The sequence below is a fragment of the Oncorhynchus nerka genome, linkage group LG6 (assembly GCF_034236695.1).
Source record: "Oncorhynchus nerka isolate Pitt River linkage group LG6, Oner_Uvic_2.0, whole genome shotgun sequence".
Lineage (NCBI taxonomy): Eukaryota > Metazoa > Chordata > Actinopteri > Salmoniformes > Salmonidae > Oncorhynchus > Oncorhynchus nerka.
In genome coordinates, this window is record NC_088401.1 from 35,808,283 (window position 1) to 35,825,052 (window position 16,770).

The 16,770-nt window shown below is 43.3% G+C and overlaps 1 protein-coding gene across 1 annotated transcript in view; it reads right to left on the reverse strand.

Moving 5' to 3' along the window:
- The window catches only part of ptprn2 (protein tyrosine phosphatase receptor type N2), a 255,259-nt gene that overhangs the window by 207,438 nt on the left and 31,051 nt on the right, over window positions 1-16,770 (reverse strand). The window contains exon 2 of the mRNA XM_029661555.2: window positions 7,121-7,171. Within this exon, the coding sequence (XP_029517415.2) occupies window positions 7,121-7,171 (51 nt within the window). The remainder of the gene's footprint in view (window positions 1-7,120; window positions 7,172-16,770) is intronic.

The following is a 16,770-nucleotide window of genomic DNA, read 5'->3' on the forward strand; positions in this document are numbered from 1 at the left end:
CGTTATCACTAAAACGTCACAATACGGTGCAGAGCATTCGATTTGGCTGCTGGGGTGCAAGGAGACGCCGCAGCTCTTCTAAAACCATTGACAACAACGTGCCGTTTTGATGGGATGGTTTAGTAAATGTTACAACTATTTCGTATTAATATCATCACCTCTTCAAGAGCATAGTCAGAACTATACATTTACAATTATTCCACATTTAGCTCTAATCAAATCAAAGTTTATTTGTCACGTGCGCCGAATACAACAGGTGTAAACCTTACAGTTAAATGCTTACGTACAGGCTCTAACCAATGGTGCCAAAAAAAGATATGTGTGTGTGTGTGTGTGTGTGTGTGTAGGTAAGTAAAGAAATAAAACAACAGTAGAAAGACATTTGAAAAAAGAGTAGCAAGCTATATACAGACACCTGTTAGTCAGGCTTATTGAGGTAGTATGTACATGTAGGTATCGTTAAAGTGACTGTGCATATATGATGAAGAGAGCAAAAGCGTAAAAAGAGGGGTTGGCAGGTGGTGGGACACAATGCAGATAGCCCGGTTAGCCAATGTGCGGGAGCACTGGTTGGTCAGGCCAATTTAGGTAGTATGTACATGAATGTATAGTTAAAGTGACTAAGCATATAAGATAAACAGAGAGTAGCAGCAGCGTAAAAGAGAGGTTGGGAGGGGGGCACACAATGCAAATATTCCGGGTAACCATATTCCGGGTAACCTGGTCAGGAGTCTTATGGCTTGGGGGTAAAAACTGTTGAGAAGCCTTTTTGTCCTAGACTTGGCACTCCGGTACCACCTGCCATGCGGTTGTAGAGAGAACAGTCTATGACTGGGGTGGCTGGGGTCTTTGACAATTTTTAGGGCCTTCCTCTGACACCGCCTGGTGTAGAGGTCCTGGATGGCAGGCAGCTTTGCCCCAGTGATGTACTGGGCCGTACGCACTACCCTCTGAAGTGCCTTGCGGCCGGAGGCCGAGCAATTGCCGTACCAGGCAGTGACGCAACCGGTCAGGATGCTCTCGATGTTGCAGCTGTAGAACCTTTTGAGGATCTCAGGACCCACGCCAAATCTTTTTAGTTTCCTGAGGGGGAATCGGCTTTGTCGTGCCCTCTTCACGACTGTCTTGGTGTGTTTGGATCAATCTAGTTTGTTGTTGATGTGGACACCAAGGAATTTGAATCTCTCAACCTGCTCCACTACAGCCCCGTCGATGAGAATGGGGACGTGCTCGGTGCTCCTTTCCTGTAGTCCACAATCATCTCCTTAGTCTTGGTTACATTGAGGGATAGGTTGTTATTCTGGCACCACCCGGCCAGGTCTCTGACCTCCTCCCTATAGGCTGTCTCGTCATTGTCGGTTATCAGGCCTACCACTGTTGTGTCGTCAGCAAACTTAATGATGGTGTTGTGTCTGGCCATGCAGTTGTGGGTGAACAGTCGTGGGTGAACAGGGAACACAGTAGAGGACTGAGCACGCACCCCTGGGGAGCTCCAGTGTTGAGGATCAGCATGGCAGATGTGTTGCTACCTACCCTCACCACCTGGGGGCAGCCTGTCAGGAAGTCCAGGATCCAGTTGCAGAGGGAGGTGTTTAGTCCCAGGATCCTTAGCTTGGTGATGAGCTTTGAGGGTACTATGGTGTTGAATGCTGAGCTGTAGTCAATGAACAGAATTCTCACATAGGTGTTCCTTTTTTCCAGGTGGGAAAGGGCAGTGTGGAGTGCAATAGAGATTGCATCATCTGTGGATCTGTTTGGGCGGTATGCAAATTGGAGTGGGTCTAGGGTTTCTGGGATAATGGTGTTGATGTAAGCCATTACCAGCCTTTCAAAGCACTTTATGGCTACGGTCGTGAGTGCTACGGGTCTGTAGTCATTTAGGCAGGTTGCCTTTGTGTTCTTGGGCACAGGGACTATGGTGGTCTGCTTGAAGCATGTTGGTATTACAGACTCAATCAGGGACATGTTGAAAATGTCAGTGAAGACACCTGCCAGTTGGTCAGCACATGCCCGGAGCACACGTCCTGGTAATCCGTCTGGCCCCGCAGCCTTGTATATGTTGACCTGTTTAAAGGTCTTACTCACGTCGGCTACGGAGAGCGTGATCACACAGTCGTCCGGAACAGCTGATGCTCTCATGCATGCCTCAGTGTTGCTTGCCTCGAAGCGAGCATAGATGTGATTTATCTCGTCTGGTAGGCCCGTGTCACTGGGAAGCTCGCGGCTGTGCTTCCCTTTGTAGTCTGTAATAGTTTGCAAGCCCTGCCACATCCGACGAGTGTCGGAGCCGGTGTAGTATGATTCAATCTTAGCCCTGTATTGACACTTTGCCTGTTTGATGGTTCGTCGCAGGGCATAGCGGGATTTCTTGAAAGCTTCCGGGTTAGAGTCCCGCACCTTGAAAGCGGCAGCTCTACCCTTTAGCTCAGTGTGAATGTTGCCTGTAATCCATGGCTTCTGGTTGGGGTATGTACGTACAGTCACTGTGGGGACGACGTCCTCAATGCACTTTTTGATAAAGCCAGTGACTGATGTGTTGTATTCCTCAATGTCATCGGAAGAATCCCGGAACATGTTCCAGTCTGTGATAGCAAAGCTCCTACTCTAGTAAACATCAATTGATCATGTAGTTTCAGATACGTGAGGGTAGCCGATCCATTTGGCATGTAGCTAGCTGGCTAACGTGTCATTTAGCTTGCTTCATCAGAGGTTAGGCTTTTGGAAAGAGCTTGACATTGGAAAGCTTGTTAACTAGCCATATGAACGTGATCTGTTATTAGCCATTTGACATGGTCCATCAATCAATGTAGGCTATCATGTCTGTCAGCAGCAATTGGGATTAAACACTCACAAAGTTGAAAAGGGGAAAGTGTTTGCTAACTTCACTAGGTAGGTACAGTACATTGGTTGCAATACATTAGGTCTACTTACCACATTATGTTTAGCCAACTGTACAAACTTTCTACCGGTAGCTTGCAAAATAAATCGGCAAATGCCCCCTTCTGCTGCTTGACAGGCAGATCCCACAATGGATGGGAAATTAACTAAAACCACTCATACTTGTCAGGTATGGTTCACTTTTATTTTATATCACTCAAATATCCAATTAATGGGGGCCAATACTGAGAGCTATCGTGAGACTACCCTTTGAATTTACATGACCAATTATTGATGTTTGCTGATCATGAAAGCATGCAGTTACTTGCTGTATTACGCTGATGAGAGACCTAGAGGTAAATGTGCACAATCGTTTTGCATGGAATAATCGAAAATCTGTAGTTCTGACTATGCTCTTCAAAACGTGATGGCATTACAAAAAAATAGTTCATATTTATTTAAGAATGATTTAAAAACGCCACGCAGTTGTCAATGATTTTAGTGGAGCTTGGGGTCTCCATCCCCCCAACAGGCAAATCATACACTCTGCACCTTATTGTGATGTTTTATTGACAATGACCTATAACTGGCTTATCTGCTAAATGTAAAGAATTCTCAATCCAGACATTCCATCCTTTCCCCATTGTGACAGACAGAATCCTACAACCGGTAAAGCAATTTAACTGTAAGCACTGATGCTTTAGGACAGTGGTCACCAATCGACTGGTCGATCACCACAGGATTCCTAGTTGATCGCGAAACATTTATTTTTAATTAATTTATTTATTTTGTACTTTTTACCCCGTTTTCTCCCCAATTGGTAGTTACAGTCTTGTCCCATCGCTGCAACTCCCATACGGACTCAGCGTGCATGAGCACGGCCCGCCACAAGAGTTGCTAGAGCGCGATGGGACAAGGACAAACCCTCCCCTAACCCAGATGACGCTGAGCCAATTGTGCGCCGCCTCATGGGTCTCCCGGTCGTGACAGAGCCCGGGATCGAACTAGGATCTTTAGCACCTATAGACACCTGTACCTTGTCAGATTGAGAGTTGAAATGTATTACATTTTGAGTTTGCATCCTAATATTACACTTTACATACATCACAGAAGACTGAAATATAACAAAACGGTTTGAAATAGAAACACCGAAATGTCCACGTTCTAAAACAATTATGTTAATTATGAAGTTATGAAAAATATTAATAACATTCCACCCTTGAGGCCACAAGGTCATTTGATTGCAAGAAAGGGCTACTAGAAACAGGTTGACCTGGGGGCGCGCATCAAGCACATAACCACTGCACCTTATGCTTCTCACACAAGTATCTGGCATAAAGGCGATGTTCGTTTTCTTTGTTATTAAGTGCTCACCGGAAACAGACACCTGGATACAAAACATCTTGCACTCAAAAACTATGGAATCTCTTTTCCTGTGAGCTTTCATTTGCCATTCACAATGAGGAAAAGGCACCGATGATTCCTCCTATCTTCCGATATCTCTAGTTAATGGAGACACTAAGAGTTTCAAAGAAAATTCTCAGCCATGCAAAAGGGGCCACATCCTTGTGAGGGGTGTGAAATGAGTTCTTTATAGAAATCTCCCTCCTGTGTCACTGACCGCCATGCCAGCAGCTAAGCTGAATGAGAAACAGAGCCTGAAACCAGCCTAAAATAATCCAGGTTAGTTCTTCAGGGACCGAGAGCAGAGAACAAGTGGCAGAGGTAGTTATACAACCACACACCCTTCTCGCAGTGTTATTCATTAGGAGTGAATGAGTCTATACACAGAGCAACAGAGCACAATCTTAGATACGGATAAGAGTGCCCACGTGAATCATTTTCTTAAGATTTTAGATTGGGAGTTAGATTGATGGACATCCAATGGAAGTGTTATTTTGCAAGCTTCACCTCATTTGAAGATTGATTTCATCATGAGCTCATTTGGGCTAAATGAAGCGAGCTGCGTTCATTCAAACTAAATAACATTAAAGCCCAGACGTTGAGTCATTACGTTTACTGGTGTAAAGAAAGATCCGAAACACAAACACACACAAGATGTGGAGTCTAGGCCAGGGATCTGTTAGAAGTATATGACATAGAACATGTATAAAGGGTCTCGGAGTAGAAGTGCTGATTTAAGATCAGGTTTGCCATTTTAGATCACGATGAAGCTGGACAAGGGGAAGTTGATCCTGGATCAGTACTCCTACTCTGAGATGCTTGACACATACCCGCCCCTCAACGACTATCAGGACCATTTCCTATGGGGAATACATTAGGCTTAACCTTAACATGAACCTTAATGACGCTGCCTTCTGTTCATCCACACGTTTGTGTTGTGTATGCAATTGTACACGATTCTTCCCAAAGGCCAAATGAATAAAGCCTCAACGTTTCCCCCCTCACTCTATGTCATGAACATTCATAGCTAGATTCAAAGTAAATGTAGGAGCATAGAGAGGCAATTCATTCTATACTCTACTGTATGTATAACCATGAGAACTTGATTGAGAGACATAGGTTCTGTTGAGGTTGCTGTGTGATCAAAAAACCCTAGAAATATTTGTAATTTCTTTCCATTTTATTTACGTTTTGTCCTAAGAACTTTGTGCTTCTCTCACACCTGACTCATCAGCTATGTTTGAGCTGAATGTACAGTGCCTTCGGAAAATATTCAGACCCCTTGACTTTTTCCACATTTTGTTACGTTACAGCCTTATTCTAAAATTGATTTAAAAAAAAGAATCCTCAGCAATCTACACACAATACCCCATAATGACAAAGCAAAAACAGGTTTTTAAACATTTTTGCAAATTTATGAAAATGTAAAAACAGAAATACCTTATTTATAGAAGTATTCAGACCCTTTGCTATGAGACTCAAAATTGAGCTCAGGTGCATCCTGTTTCCATTCATCATCCTTGAGATGTTTCTACAACTTGATTGGAGTCCACCAGGTAAGGTCATTTCAATTGATTTGACATGATTTGGAAAGGCACAGAGCTGTCTATATAAGGTCCCACAGAGCAAAAACCAAGCCATGTGTTTGAATGTATTGTCCATAGAGCGCCGAGACAGGATTGTGTCGAGGCACAGATCTGGGGAAGGGTACCAAAACAATTCTGCAGCATTGAAGATCTCCAAGAACACAGTGGCCTCCATCATTCTTAAATGGAAGAAGTTTGGAACAACCAAGACTCTTCCTAGAGCTGGCCGCCTGGCCAAACTGAGCAACCGGGGGAGAAGGGCCTTGGTCAGGGAGGTGACCAAGAACCTGATGGTCACTCTGAAAGAGCTCTAGAGTTCCTCTGTGGAGATGGGAGAACCTTCCAGAAGCCACTCCTCAGTAAAATGCACGACAGCTCGCTTGGAGTTTGCCAAAAGGCACCTAAAGACTCTCAGACCATGAGAAACAAAATTCTATGGTCTGATGAAACCAAGATTGAACTCTTTGGCCTGAATGCCAAGCGTCACGTCTGGAGGAAACCTGTCACCATCCCTATGGTGAAGCATGGTGGTGGCAGCATCATGCTGTGTGAATGTCTTTCAGCGGCAGGGACTGGGAGACTAGTCAGGAGCAAAGTGCAGAGAGTTCCTTGATAAAAACCTGCTCCAGAGCACACAGGACCTCAGACTGGGGCAAAGGTTAATCTTCCAACAGGACAATGACCCTAAGCACACAGCCAAGACAACGCAGGAGTAGCTTCAGGACAAGTCTCTGAATGTCCTTGAGTTTCCCAACCAGAGCTCAGACTTCAACCCAATCGAACATCTCTGGTGACCGTAAAATAGCTGTGCAGCAACCCTCCCCATTCAACCTGACAGAGCTTGAAAGGATCTGCAGAGAGGAATGGGAGAAACTCCCAAAATACAGGTGTGCCAAGCTTGTAGTGTCATACCCAAGAAGATTTGAGGCTGTAATCACTGCCAAAGGTGCTTCAACATAGTACTGAGTAAAGGGTCTGAATACTTATGCAAATGTGATATGTCAGCTTTTATTTTTAATACATTTGCTCAGGCCCTATGGGCCCTTGTCAAAAGTAGTGCACTATAAAGGGAATAGGGTGCTATTTGGGATGCAAGCTTAGTTTCCCCCGGTAGTGATGAAAAGCAATGGGTGCTTTAGAATAGTGTGTGTGAGTTGATACCATCACGGAAGGGCTGCTGTATAATGAGGGTGGTGGGTGGTTGGTTGATTGTCACTTCTCAGAATAGAACACTTTGAAGCTGGCTGGCTTACCATTAGCGCAGAACTCGTAAGGTGTACAGAGCTCATTCTCGAACAGGCAACCTGAAACAGAAAGAAATGCAAACTTAGAACACAATTTACATCACATCACAATCATTCTCAAAGGACATTACACTTCAAATCAAAGGTTGCCAGGCGTTTTTAGACCTCTAGCAGTCTAATGCATGATGAAACCACATCCCACGATATTGGTTGTTTAGATTGAACTATATGCCTCCACCCCGAATGAATGGAAAAGATAAGCACTTAATAAAGTAAAAACAGGAAATTAGACAGTGCACATTTTTCCATTCATTTGGGATTAGCTGGATCTGCACAATAGTCTACTTTTTAAGACTGAATGTATCTGAAAAATATTCATTTGTGAGTGAAACATCTCCTTAGCAAAGCACAGGTTTTAATTGACTAAAGTATTAAACAAGTTCCCTGACATTTAGTCCAAAAGGTCTAATGCACCATTAAAGAATTGATCTCCCCAATAAAGTCTTGGTGTCTGATCACATTCATCAAAGTCTCCTTACTACAGAGAAAGGGGCAAATCAAAAAGCCAGCCAGTCAGGCAGTAAATCAATTATTTAATACACACACAGAAAATAGAAATAGAAATAGAACATTAACAACAACAACTGATGGCATAGGCTACATCATGTCCCTTTTGGGAGTAGGCTACATCATGTCCCTTTTGGGAGTAGGCTACATCATGTCCCTTTTGGGAGTAGGCTACATCATGTCCCTTTTGGGAGTAGGCTACATCATGTCCCTTTTGGGAGTAGGCTACATCATGTCCCTTTTGGGAGTAGGCTACATCATGTCCCTTTTGGGAGTAGGCTACATCATGTCCCTTTTGGGAGTAGGCTACATCAAGTCCCTTTTGGGAGTAGGCTACATCATGTCCCTTTTAGGAGTAGGCTACATCATGTCCCTTTTGGGAGTAGGCTACATCAAGTCCCTTTTAGGAGTAGGCTACATCAAGTCCCTTTTAGGAGTAGGCTACATCAAGTCCCTTTTAGGAGTAGGCTACACCAAGTCCCTTTTAGGAGTAGGCTACATCAAGTCCCTTTTGGGAGTAGGCTACATCAAGTCCCTTTTAGGAGTAGGCTACAGAGGCACACAGCACCATGATACACCACTGCCCTGTGCCTTTAGTTTTAAGACTGACCTCTACGCCAGTGTGTTTCATAAGCGCCAGCTGCCAGCCAAATATTACACTCATAGAAAAAAGGGTACCAAAAGGGTTCTTCGGCTGTCCCCACAGGAAAACCCTTTTGGGTTCCATGTAGAACCCTCTGTGGAAAGAGTTTTACATGGACACTAAAAGAGTTTTCCTGGAACCAAAAGGGTTCTACCTGGAACCAAAAGGGGTTCTTCAAAGGGTTCCCCTATGGGGACAGCCAAAGAACCCTGTTATGTTCTAGATAGCACATATTTTTCTAAGAGTGACCTTAATTGACTTTAACAATTTTGGGTGCATCAGTGCCACCAAATTAGATTTTGTGCACCACCCTGACAACCTTTTTCATTACACTGGCTACTCCAGATTATCAGGAACACACTGTAATGCCCAATGGTACCGCTATCTATCACCAATTAGCCAGATTCCTTCCTCTGTCCTGTCTGGGTCTAACATCCCCGGTCCATGGGCAATGTTCTTCCCCTATATAATTATTAATGAACATTAATGCAGACTGAGCGAGGCTGGGTGTTCTTGTTCCAGACGGATAAATTAACAGATGGCTGGAGCTTCTGGGTTACAGGTCCTGGTGGCCATATTTCACACTGAAGACACAGGGATCAGACTGTGCTTTTAAATCTTTTTAATGAATTTTTATCTTATTAAAACTTCTTAGCCAGTGAAAGTGCAGGGCGACCTTTGGACCTTTGATGATCTTCATCAGGTGACACTCATAGGATTTCATTTTACACAATACATGTATGTTTTGTTTGATAAAGTTCATATTTATATAAAAAAATCTCAGTATACATTGGCGTGTTACGTTCACTAGTTCCAAAAACATCCGGTGATATTGCAGAGAGCCACATCATTTTACAGAAATACTCATTTTAAATGCCGATGAAAATACAATTGTTAGACATGGAAATATAGATACAGTGGGGCAAAAAAGTATTTAGTCAGCCACCAATTGTGCAAGTTCTCCCACTTAAAAAGATGAGAGAGCCCTGTAATTTTCATCATAGGTACATTTCAACAATGACAGACAAAATGAGATTTTTTTTCTCCAGAAAATCACATTGTAGGATTTTTAATGAATCTATTTGCAAATTATGGTGGAAAATAAGTATTTGGTCAATAACAAAAGTTTATCTCAATACTTTGTTATATATCCTTTGTTGGCAATGACATTGGTCAAACATTTTCTGTAAGTCTTCACAAGGTTTTCACACACTGTTGCTGGTATTTTGGCCCATTCCTCCATGTAGATCTCCTCTAGAGCAGGCTGTTGCTGGGCAACACGGACTTTCAACTCCCTCCAAAGATTTTCTATGGGTTTGAGATCTGGAGACTGGCTAGGCCACTCCAGGAGCTTGAAATGCTTCTTACGAAGCCACTCCTTCGTTGCCCGGGCGGTGTGTTTGGGATCATTGTCATGCTGAAAGACCCAGCCACATGTCATCTTCAATGCCCTTGATGATGGAAGGAGGTTTTCACTCAAAATCTTACGATACATGGCCCCATTCATTCTTTCCTTTACACGGATCAGTCATCCTGGTCCCTTTGCAGAAAAACAGCCCCAAAGCATGATTTTCCACCCCCATGCTTCACAGTAGGTATGGTGTTCTTTGGATGCAACTCAGCAATCTTTGTCCTCCAAACACGACGAGTTGAGTTTTTACCAAAAAGTTATATTTTGTTTTCATCTAACCATATGACATTCTCCCAATCTTCTTCTGGATCATCCAAATGCTCTCTAGCAAACTTCAGACGGGCCTGGACATGTACTGGCTTAAGTAGGGGGACACGTCTGGCACTGCAGGATTTGAGTCCCTGGCGGCGTAGTGTGTTACTGATGGTAGGCTTTGTTACTTTGGTCCCAGCTCTCTGCAGGTCATTCACTAGGTCCCCCCGTGTGGTTCTGGGATATTTGCTCACCGTTCTTGTGATGATTTTGACCCCACGGGGTGAAATCTTGCATGGAGCTCCAGATCGAGGGAGATTATCAGTGGTCTTGTATGTCTTCCAATATCCTAATAATTGCTCCCACAGTTGATTTCTTCAAACTAAGCTGCTTACCTATTGCAGATTCAGTCTTCATAGCCTGGTGCAGGTCTACAATTTTGTTTCTGGTGTCCTTTGACAGTTCTTTGGTCTTGGCCATAGTGGAGTTTGGAGTGTGACTGTTTGAGGTTGTGGACAGGTGTCTTTTATACGGATAACATTTTCAAACAGGTGCCATTAATACAGGTAACGAGTGGAGGACAGAGGAGCCTCTTAAAGAAGAAGTTACAGGTCTGTGAGAGTGAGAAATCTTGCTTGTTTGTAGGTGACCAAATACTTATTTTCCACCATAATTTGCAAATAAATTAATTTAAAATCCTACAATGTGATTTTCTGGATTTTTTTTCTCATTTTGTCTGTCATAGTTGAAGTGTACCTATGATACAAATTACAGGCCTCTCTCATATTTTTAAGTGGGAGAACTTGCACAATTGGTGGCTGACTAAATACTTTTTTGCCCCACTGTATACCTCTTCTTAATGCAACCGCTGTGTCAGATTTTTAAAAAACTTTACAGAAAAAGCAAACCATGCAATAATCTGAGAACGGCGCTCAGAAAAGAAAAAAAATGATCCGCCATGTTGGAGTCAACAGAAATCAGAGATAACATTATAAATATTCCCTTACCTTTGATGATCATCAGAATGATCATCAGAATGCACTCCCAGGAATCCTAGTTCCACAATAAATGTTTGATTTGTTCGATAATGTCCATTATTTATGTCCAAGTAGTTATTTTTGTTAGGGCGTTTAGTACATAAATCAAAACGATCGTGCAGGTCCAGCCGAACGTCGGACGAAAACTTCAAAAAGTTATATTACAGGCGTAGAAACATTTCAAACTAAGTATAGAATCAATCTTTAGGATGTTTTTATCATAAATCTTCAATAACGTTCCAACCGGAGAATTCCATTGTCTGTAGAAAAGCCATGGAACGCAGGTCGCTATCATGTGAAATGCGCTTGACCAGGACCTGGCTCTCTGCCAGACCACTGACTCAAAGAGCTCTCATCCGGCCCCTCATCACAGTAGAAGCCTCATTCAAGTTTCTAAAGACGGTTGACATCTAGTGGAAGCCTTAGGAAGTGCAACATAACCAATATCCCACTGTGTATTCAATAGGGTCTGGGTTGAAAATCGACCAACCTCAGATTTCCCACTTACTGTTTGGATTTCTTCTCAGGTTTTTGCCTGCCATATGAGTTCTGTTATACTCACAGACATCATTCAAACAGTTTTAGAAACGTCATAGTGTTTTCTATCCAATACTACTAATAATATGCATATATTAGCAACTGGGTCTGAGGAGCAGGCCGTTTACTCTGGGCACCTTTCATCCAAGCTACTCAATACTACCCCTGCAGCCATAAGTTAACACTTGGTTCTAGATAGCTATTTGTGTAGGTAGCTATCAAGTAAACACAATGATATCAAAGTGCAGAGATTACCACTGTTATCAACTCTCATCTACCCCGGTGAACATCCACCATTTATATGTCTGAGACTGAGAGGTGGGGGTTGCAAAATTCCGTTCCAGCCATTACGATGAGCCTTTCCTCCGATTTAAAGTGCCACTAGCCACCGCTGGTGTGTAACTGTGGTCTGCTCAGGGTTTCTGCTTACGTGACGTGGAACAATTTCATGGTAGACATCATCAGAATGATCGAAACACTATGACACCGTCTAGATAGATAGAATGACTTTCTCTCTGTGTTCAGGACCCCAGGTGCAGCTGTTGGCGAGCGTAAGCTAACCAGACACAGCGCCTGTCCTCTGGCTGGCAGATTTATGCTGGGATGCTAAAGTAGTCTTGTGTCCACGTGAGGAGATGAGAACATTGCTGCTGTAAAATATGTCCCGCTCACAAAGGAAAAGAGGAGGTTATTTGACAACGCTTAACTTGTCGAATCCCCGGGTGGCCCTATGGGCCCTGGTCAAAAACTAGCGCACTATGAAGGGAAGAGAGTGCCATTTGGGATGCAACTACGTACAGCGAGTCATTGATTATGGGTTTCTATTGTAATTAAAGGGTGGTTTGGGATTGGAGCAAAGCACAATTTTGAGCAGAACATTCATTTCCCACAATCCAATGTGGGAATACTTTTCAAGAGGACCTATATTCGTAGACAGTGTCTGCCTGTGCCATATCACGACACAACCTCAATAGCTCTGGGGTAGTCAGGGGTAGCACACAAAGGCAGTGTGACGTCAACAGCTGAATCCTCTGTGTCATTGGTTTGGAACAATCGAAACTTATGAACACAACCTTTATTTCCAGTGAAATATTTTGGACAATCCATTCTGAGAATACTTTTCAAGAGGACCTATTCATAGGCAGTGTGCCACATCACGACAACGACATCAATCGCCCCTATGGGTTATCATGAATAGGCTCTAGCACACAGAGGCAGTGTGACGTCAACAGATGAATCCAGTATATTCCTCAGTGATGGCCCATCACACTGAGTCACACAACTCTGTCCTTTCACCACTTGCTCTTTCTTTTCTCTTTCTTTCTCTCACTCTATTTATCACCAGCAATGGCGAAGGCAAGCGGTTCGTGGCGGTGTACCGCCTAATGGACTGAGTTGGAGGACAAGCCTTGGACAGACAGTACTTTCATGACTGCTTACAGATGCGAACAGTCTATTAATCACTCTACTGAGAGGAGAGAGCGAGCGAGGCAGGGAGATGACAAAGCATTACATGATGGCCACTGTAATTGTGACCAAGTGAATGAAATATATTAAAAAGCTTTCCCTCGGCCTCCAGAGTGGTCTATGGCACTGCATCCCCGTGCATGTTTGATCCCAGACTGTCATTAACGGCCCGTGACCAGGAGTCCCATAGGGTGGTGAACCATCGGCCCAGAATTGTCCGGGTTAGGGGAGGGTTGGGCCGGTGGAGCTTTACATGGCTCATCGCGCTCTAGCGACTCCTTGTGGCGGTCCGGGCGCCAGTACGCTGACTTCGGTCCTCAGTATAATGGTGTTTCCTCCTGCTGTACACATTGGTGCAGCTGGCTTCCGGGGTAAGCGAGCGGGTGTTAAAAAGCGCAGTTTGGCGGGTCATGTTTCGGAGGACGCATGACCCGACTTTCATCTCTCCCGAAACCGTTGGGGAGTTGCCGTGATGAGACAAGATCGTCATCATGAAATTGGGGTTGAAACCACCTATTAGAGACAAGTTATTAGACAGACATTACTTTCTTGGGTTTATTTCTGATACACATCATTAAAAACATTCCCTTAATGTTCTCTAGGCCAATTTCATTAGTCACACAATGCACACTTTCCCGGGGATGTGAGGGCTACGTTGGCCTCCAAATTACATCTGCTTGGGGTAATGAATTCTTCTTTGTGTCAGCAGAATAGCTATTTAATAGTCATGGGAGTGCAATTTCACAAAGGGACATGATCACAAAACTATTATGTAGCTCTGCTTTCAGGGACAAACACACTCACAGACACACACGCACGCACCCACACACAGTTTTTCTCTCTCACACCAAATGTCTCCAGCTGTCCATATATTTAAAAGCCTGAGGAATATGACTGTCACTCAACTGTTAAGTGCCTGTGAAATGGCACCCGAGGCTTCCCTTAGCCCCTCCGTACTCCACCTCCCACATCTCAACCTCCCACAATGTTGCAAACCCGACAGACTGAACCAACTTCTTGAAGCGTCTCAAGAGTAGGAGTGCTGATCTAGGATCAGGTCCCCCCCTGTATATGTAATCATACGCGGTGTGATCACGTTTTGTAAATACTGACCCATATCCCTTTGAAATGTTGCTTCAGTGCTTCAGGACCCGCAACCAACCATGCGAGGGCCTCTTCATTGTGCTCCTCACCCCTCGGCAATTACTGTCAGTCCATTCAACTTTACCACCTCAACACTCCACCAACTACTTCATTCATTACGTTGTCTGTGAGGGCTTGTCAGCTCTCAATATTAATTAATGCCTTCAATTTAATGAAGTGCGTGCGTGTGTGCGTGTGTGTGTGTGTGTGTTGGTGGTTGGTTAGATAGTACTGAGTGAGAGTAAGGCGGGCAGGACGTCCAATTGATAACGCCATGTTTCCACTCCTGGACGCGGTGGTGGTAGAGATGATTAAAACGGTCTTTTAATTCAAATGCAATCAGTGAGGATGATGTTGAGGACCTCAGGACAAAAAAATGTAAATGGGTCCTGTTGTCGTCATCAGGTATCTGAGGAGAGAAACTCTTCAGAGAGAAACTCCTATCTAAATTAAATAACCACATTAGAATGCATGGCTATTTGATTAAGATGAATGCACTAACGGTAAGACACTCTGGATAAGAGCATCTGCTAAATGACTAAAATGTCAAATGTAAATGCTTTACATACAAATATCATATTACTGTATTGAATTATAAAAATAAAATGTATCATTTGTACATTTTTTTTTATTTTTTCAAAAGTATTTATTTGTTCAATTTGACTGTGTAAAACCTGGCAGGACTACTTATTTCTCTGAGAGTTTGATGGATATATGCGTTTTGCAAAAAAAAACTTGATTATTTGTCTCTCTGAAATGAAACCATCAAGTGATAGATTTTAAACAAATACATGTCGGTCAATGAACAACCTTCTCCAAATGCTGGCCAATTTTGACTCCAATGCTTCCCACAATTGTGTCTTGTTTGCTGTTGGGTGGTGGACCATTCTTGATACACAAGGGAAACTGTTGAGCGTGAAAGACCCAGCAGCATTGCAGTTCTTGACACAAACCGGTGCGACTGGCACTGACCACCATACCCCGTTGAAGGGGACTTAAATATTTTGTCACCCTCTGAATGGCACATATATACAATCCATGTCTCAATTGTCTCAAAGCTTAAAAATCCTTCTTTAACCTGTCTCCTCCCCTTTATCTAAACTGATTGATCTGTCCCCTATACAAATTGATGTGCCACTATAACCACATAGGAGATAAATTGGTACAGCATTGTCACTCACGGGTGCAACAAATATAGCCTCTTAAAAGGCACGCCGCAAAATATGTTAATAAGCCAGAAACAACAATACCCTACACACAGTAGTGGTCAAAGGGTTTTTGGCACTCCAAAGATACAGTACGCTACTGTATTTTGTGGGATGGAATTACAGTACCATTTTAAACACAGCAATTATTTGCCCCGCCCCCACAACATTTTCCCTCAATGCACCATGATTTACAGTATGCCGCAGTAAAATATTTCAGAGTATTTTACGGTTGGTAATACCAAACATTACTTAATAAACTCTAGAAGTAGTCTCCGCATTTAGGAGTAGTCTCCGCATTTAGGAGTAGTCTCCGCATTTAGGAGTAGTCTCCGCATTTAGGATTAGTCTCCGCATTTAGGAGTAGTCTCCACATTTAGGAGTAGTCTCCACATTTAGGAGTAGTCTCCCCATTTAGGAGTAGTCTCCGCATTTAGGAGTAGTCTCCACATTTAGGAGTAGTCTCCACATTTAGGAGTAGTCTCCGCATGTGTATGAATCCTCACCAGGGGTCTCAGGGCTCTCACCACGTGGTAAAATGTTATCTGCATTCTCCCAATCTTGACTGCTACCACACCCGACGACATCAAGGACTGATCCATCAGGTTACCATGGCGAGGCCAGCCCCAGAATATAATAAGCATCCACTTTGGAACTCCTCCACCGCACCAAATGGATAGAGGTTCAAACCACATTGACTGGGTTGTGTTGCTTTCGTTTTTTTATTTTGAATGAGCAAACACTGAGAGAGTGACTGACTCATTTGACTGACTTCACTCTTTTTACTAACTCTTACCAGGCTCCGACATAGCTTGTGATAATCCAACACAAGACAGCTCAGCGTTACGTTATTAAAGCCTAATGCAAAATTCATTTGCTGAATAGAATGGGCTTAACTACAGGTAGGATAAATGTAGCAGCTGATGCTAAATATAGCTAGAGCCGGGTGACCTGATTTGCATTGATATGTGGAGGATGAAGAAGATCTGAACCAGACTACGGTGTCCACATTAGGACAGCGGCAGCCTCAGCAGGACTTCTTTCAGTCTTTTTTCGAGTGTATGAGCTGTATAATTTAATGCACATCAATAATACATTGTCACCTGTTTAGGCAGCACAATGACATATTGTCATACACAGCAAATTCTCCAATGTAAGAAAACATAATAAAACTATTATTAGACACCGGAACAGTGCTAAATTAACACTGATTAGTGTAAAAGCCTTATTCAAATATTTCCCAGAGTGCCTTGCGAGTAAATTGTAGAGATACCACCCATAACTGTATGTGTTAGTGACAGAGACATGCTTGTTGCATTCATACAGTTTTGGCACTATGGACTTCACCAAGTGAGATCCTAAGTGAATGTCATCATTAAATTGCTTTATATTTAAAC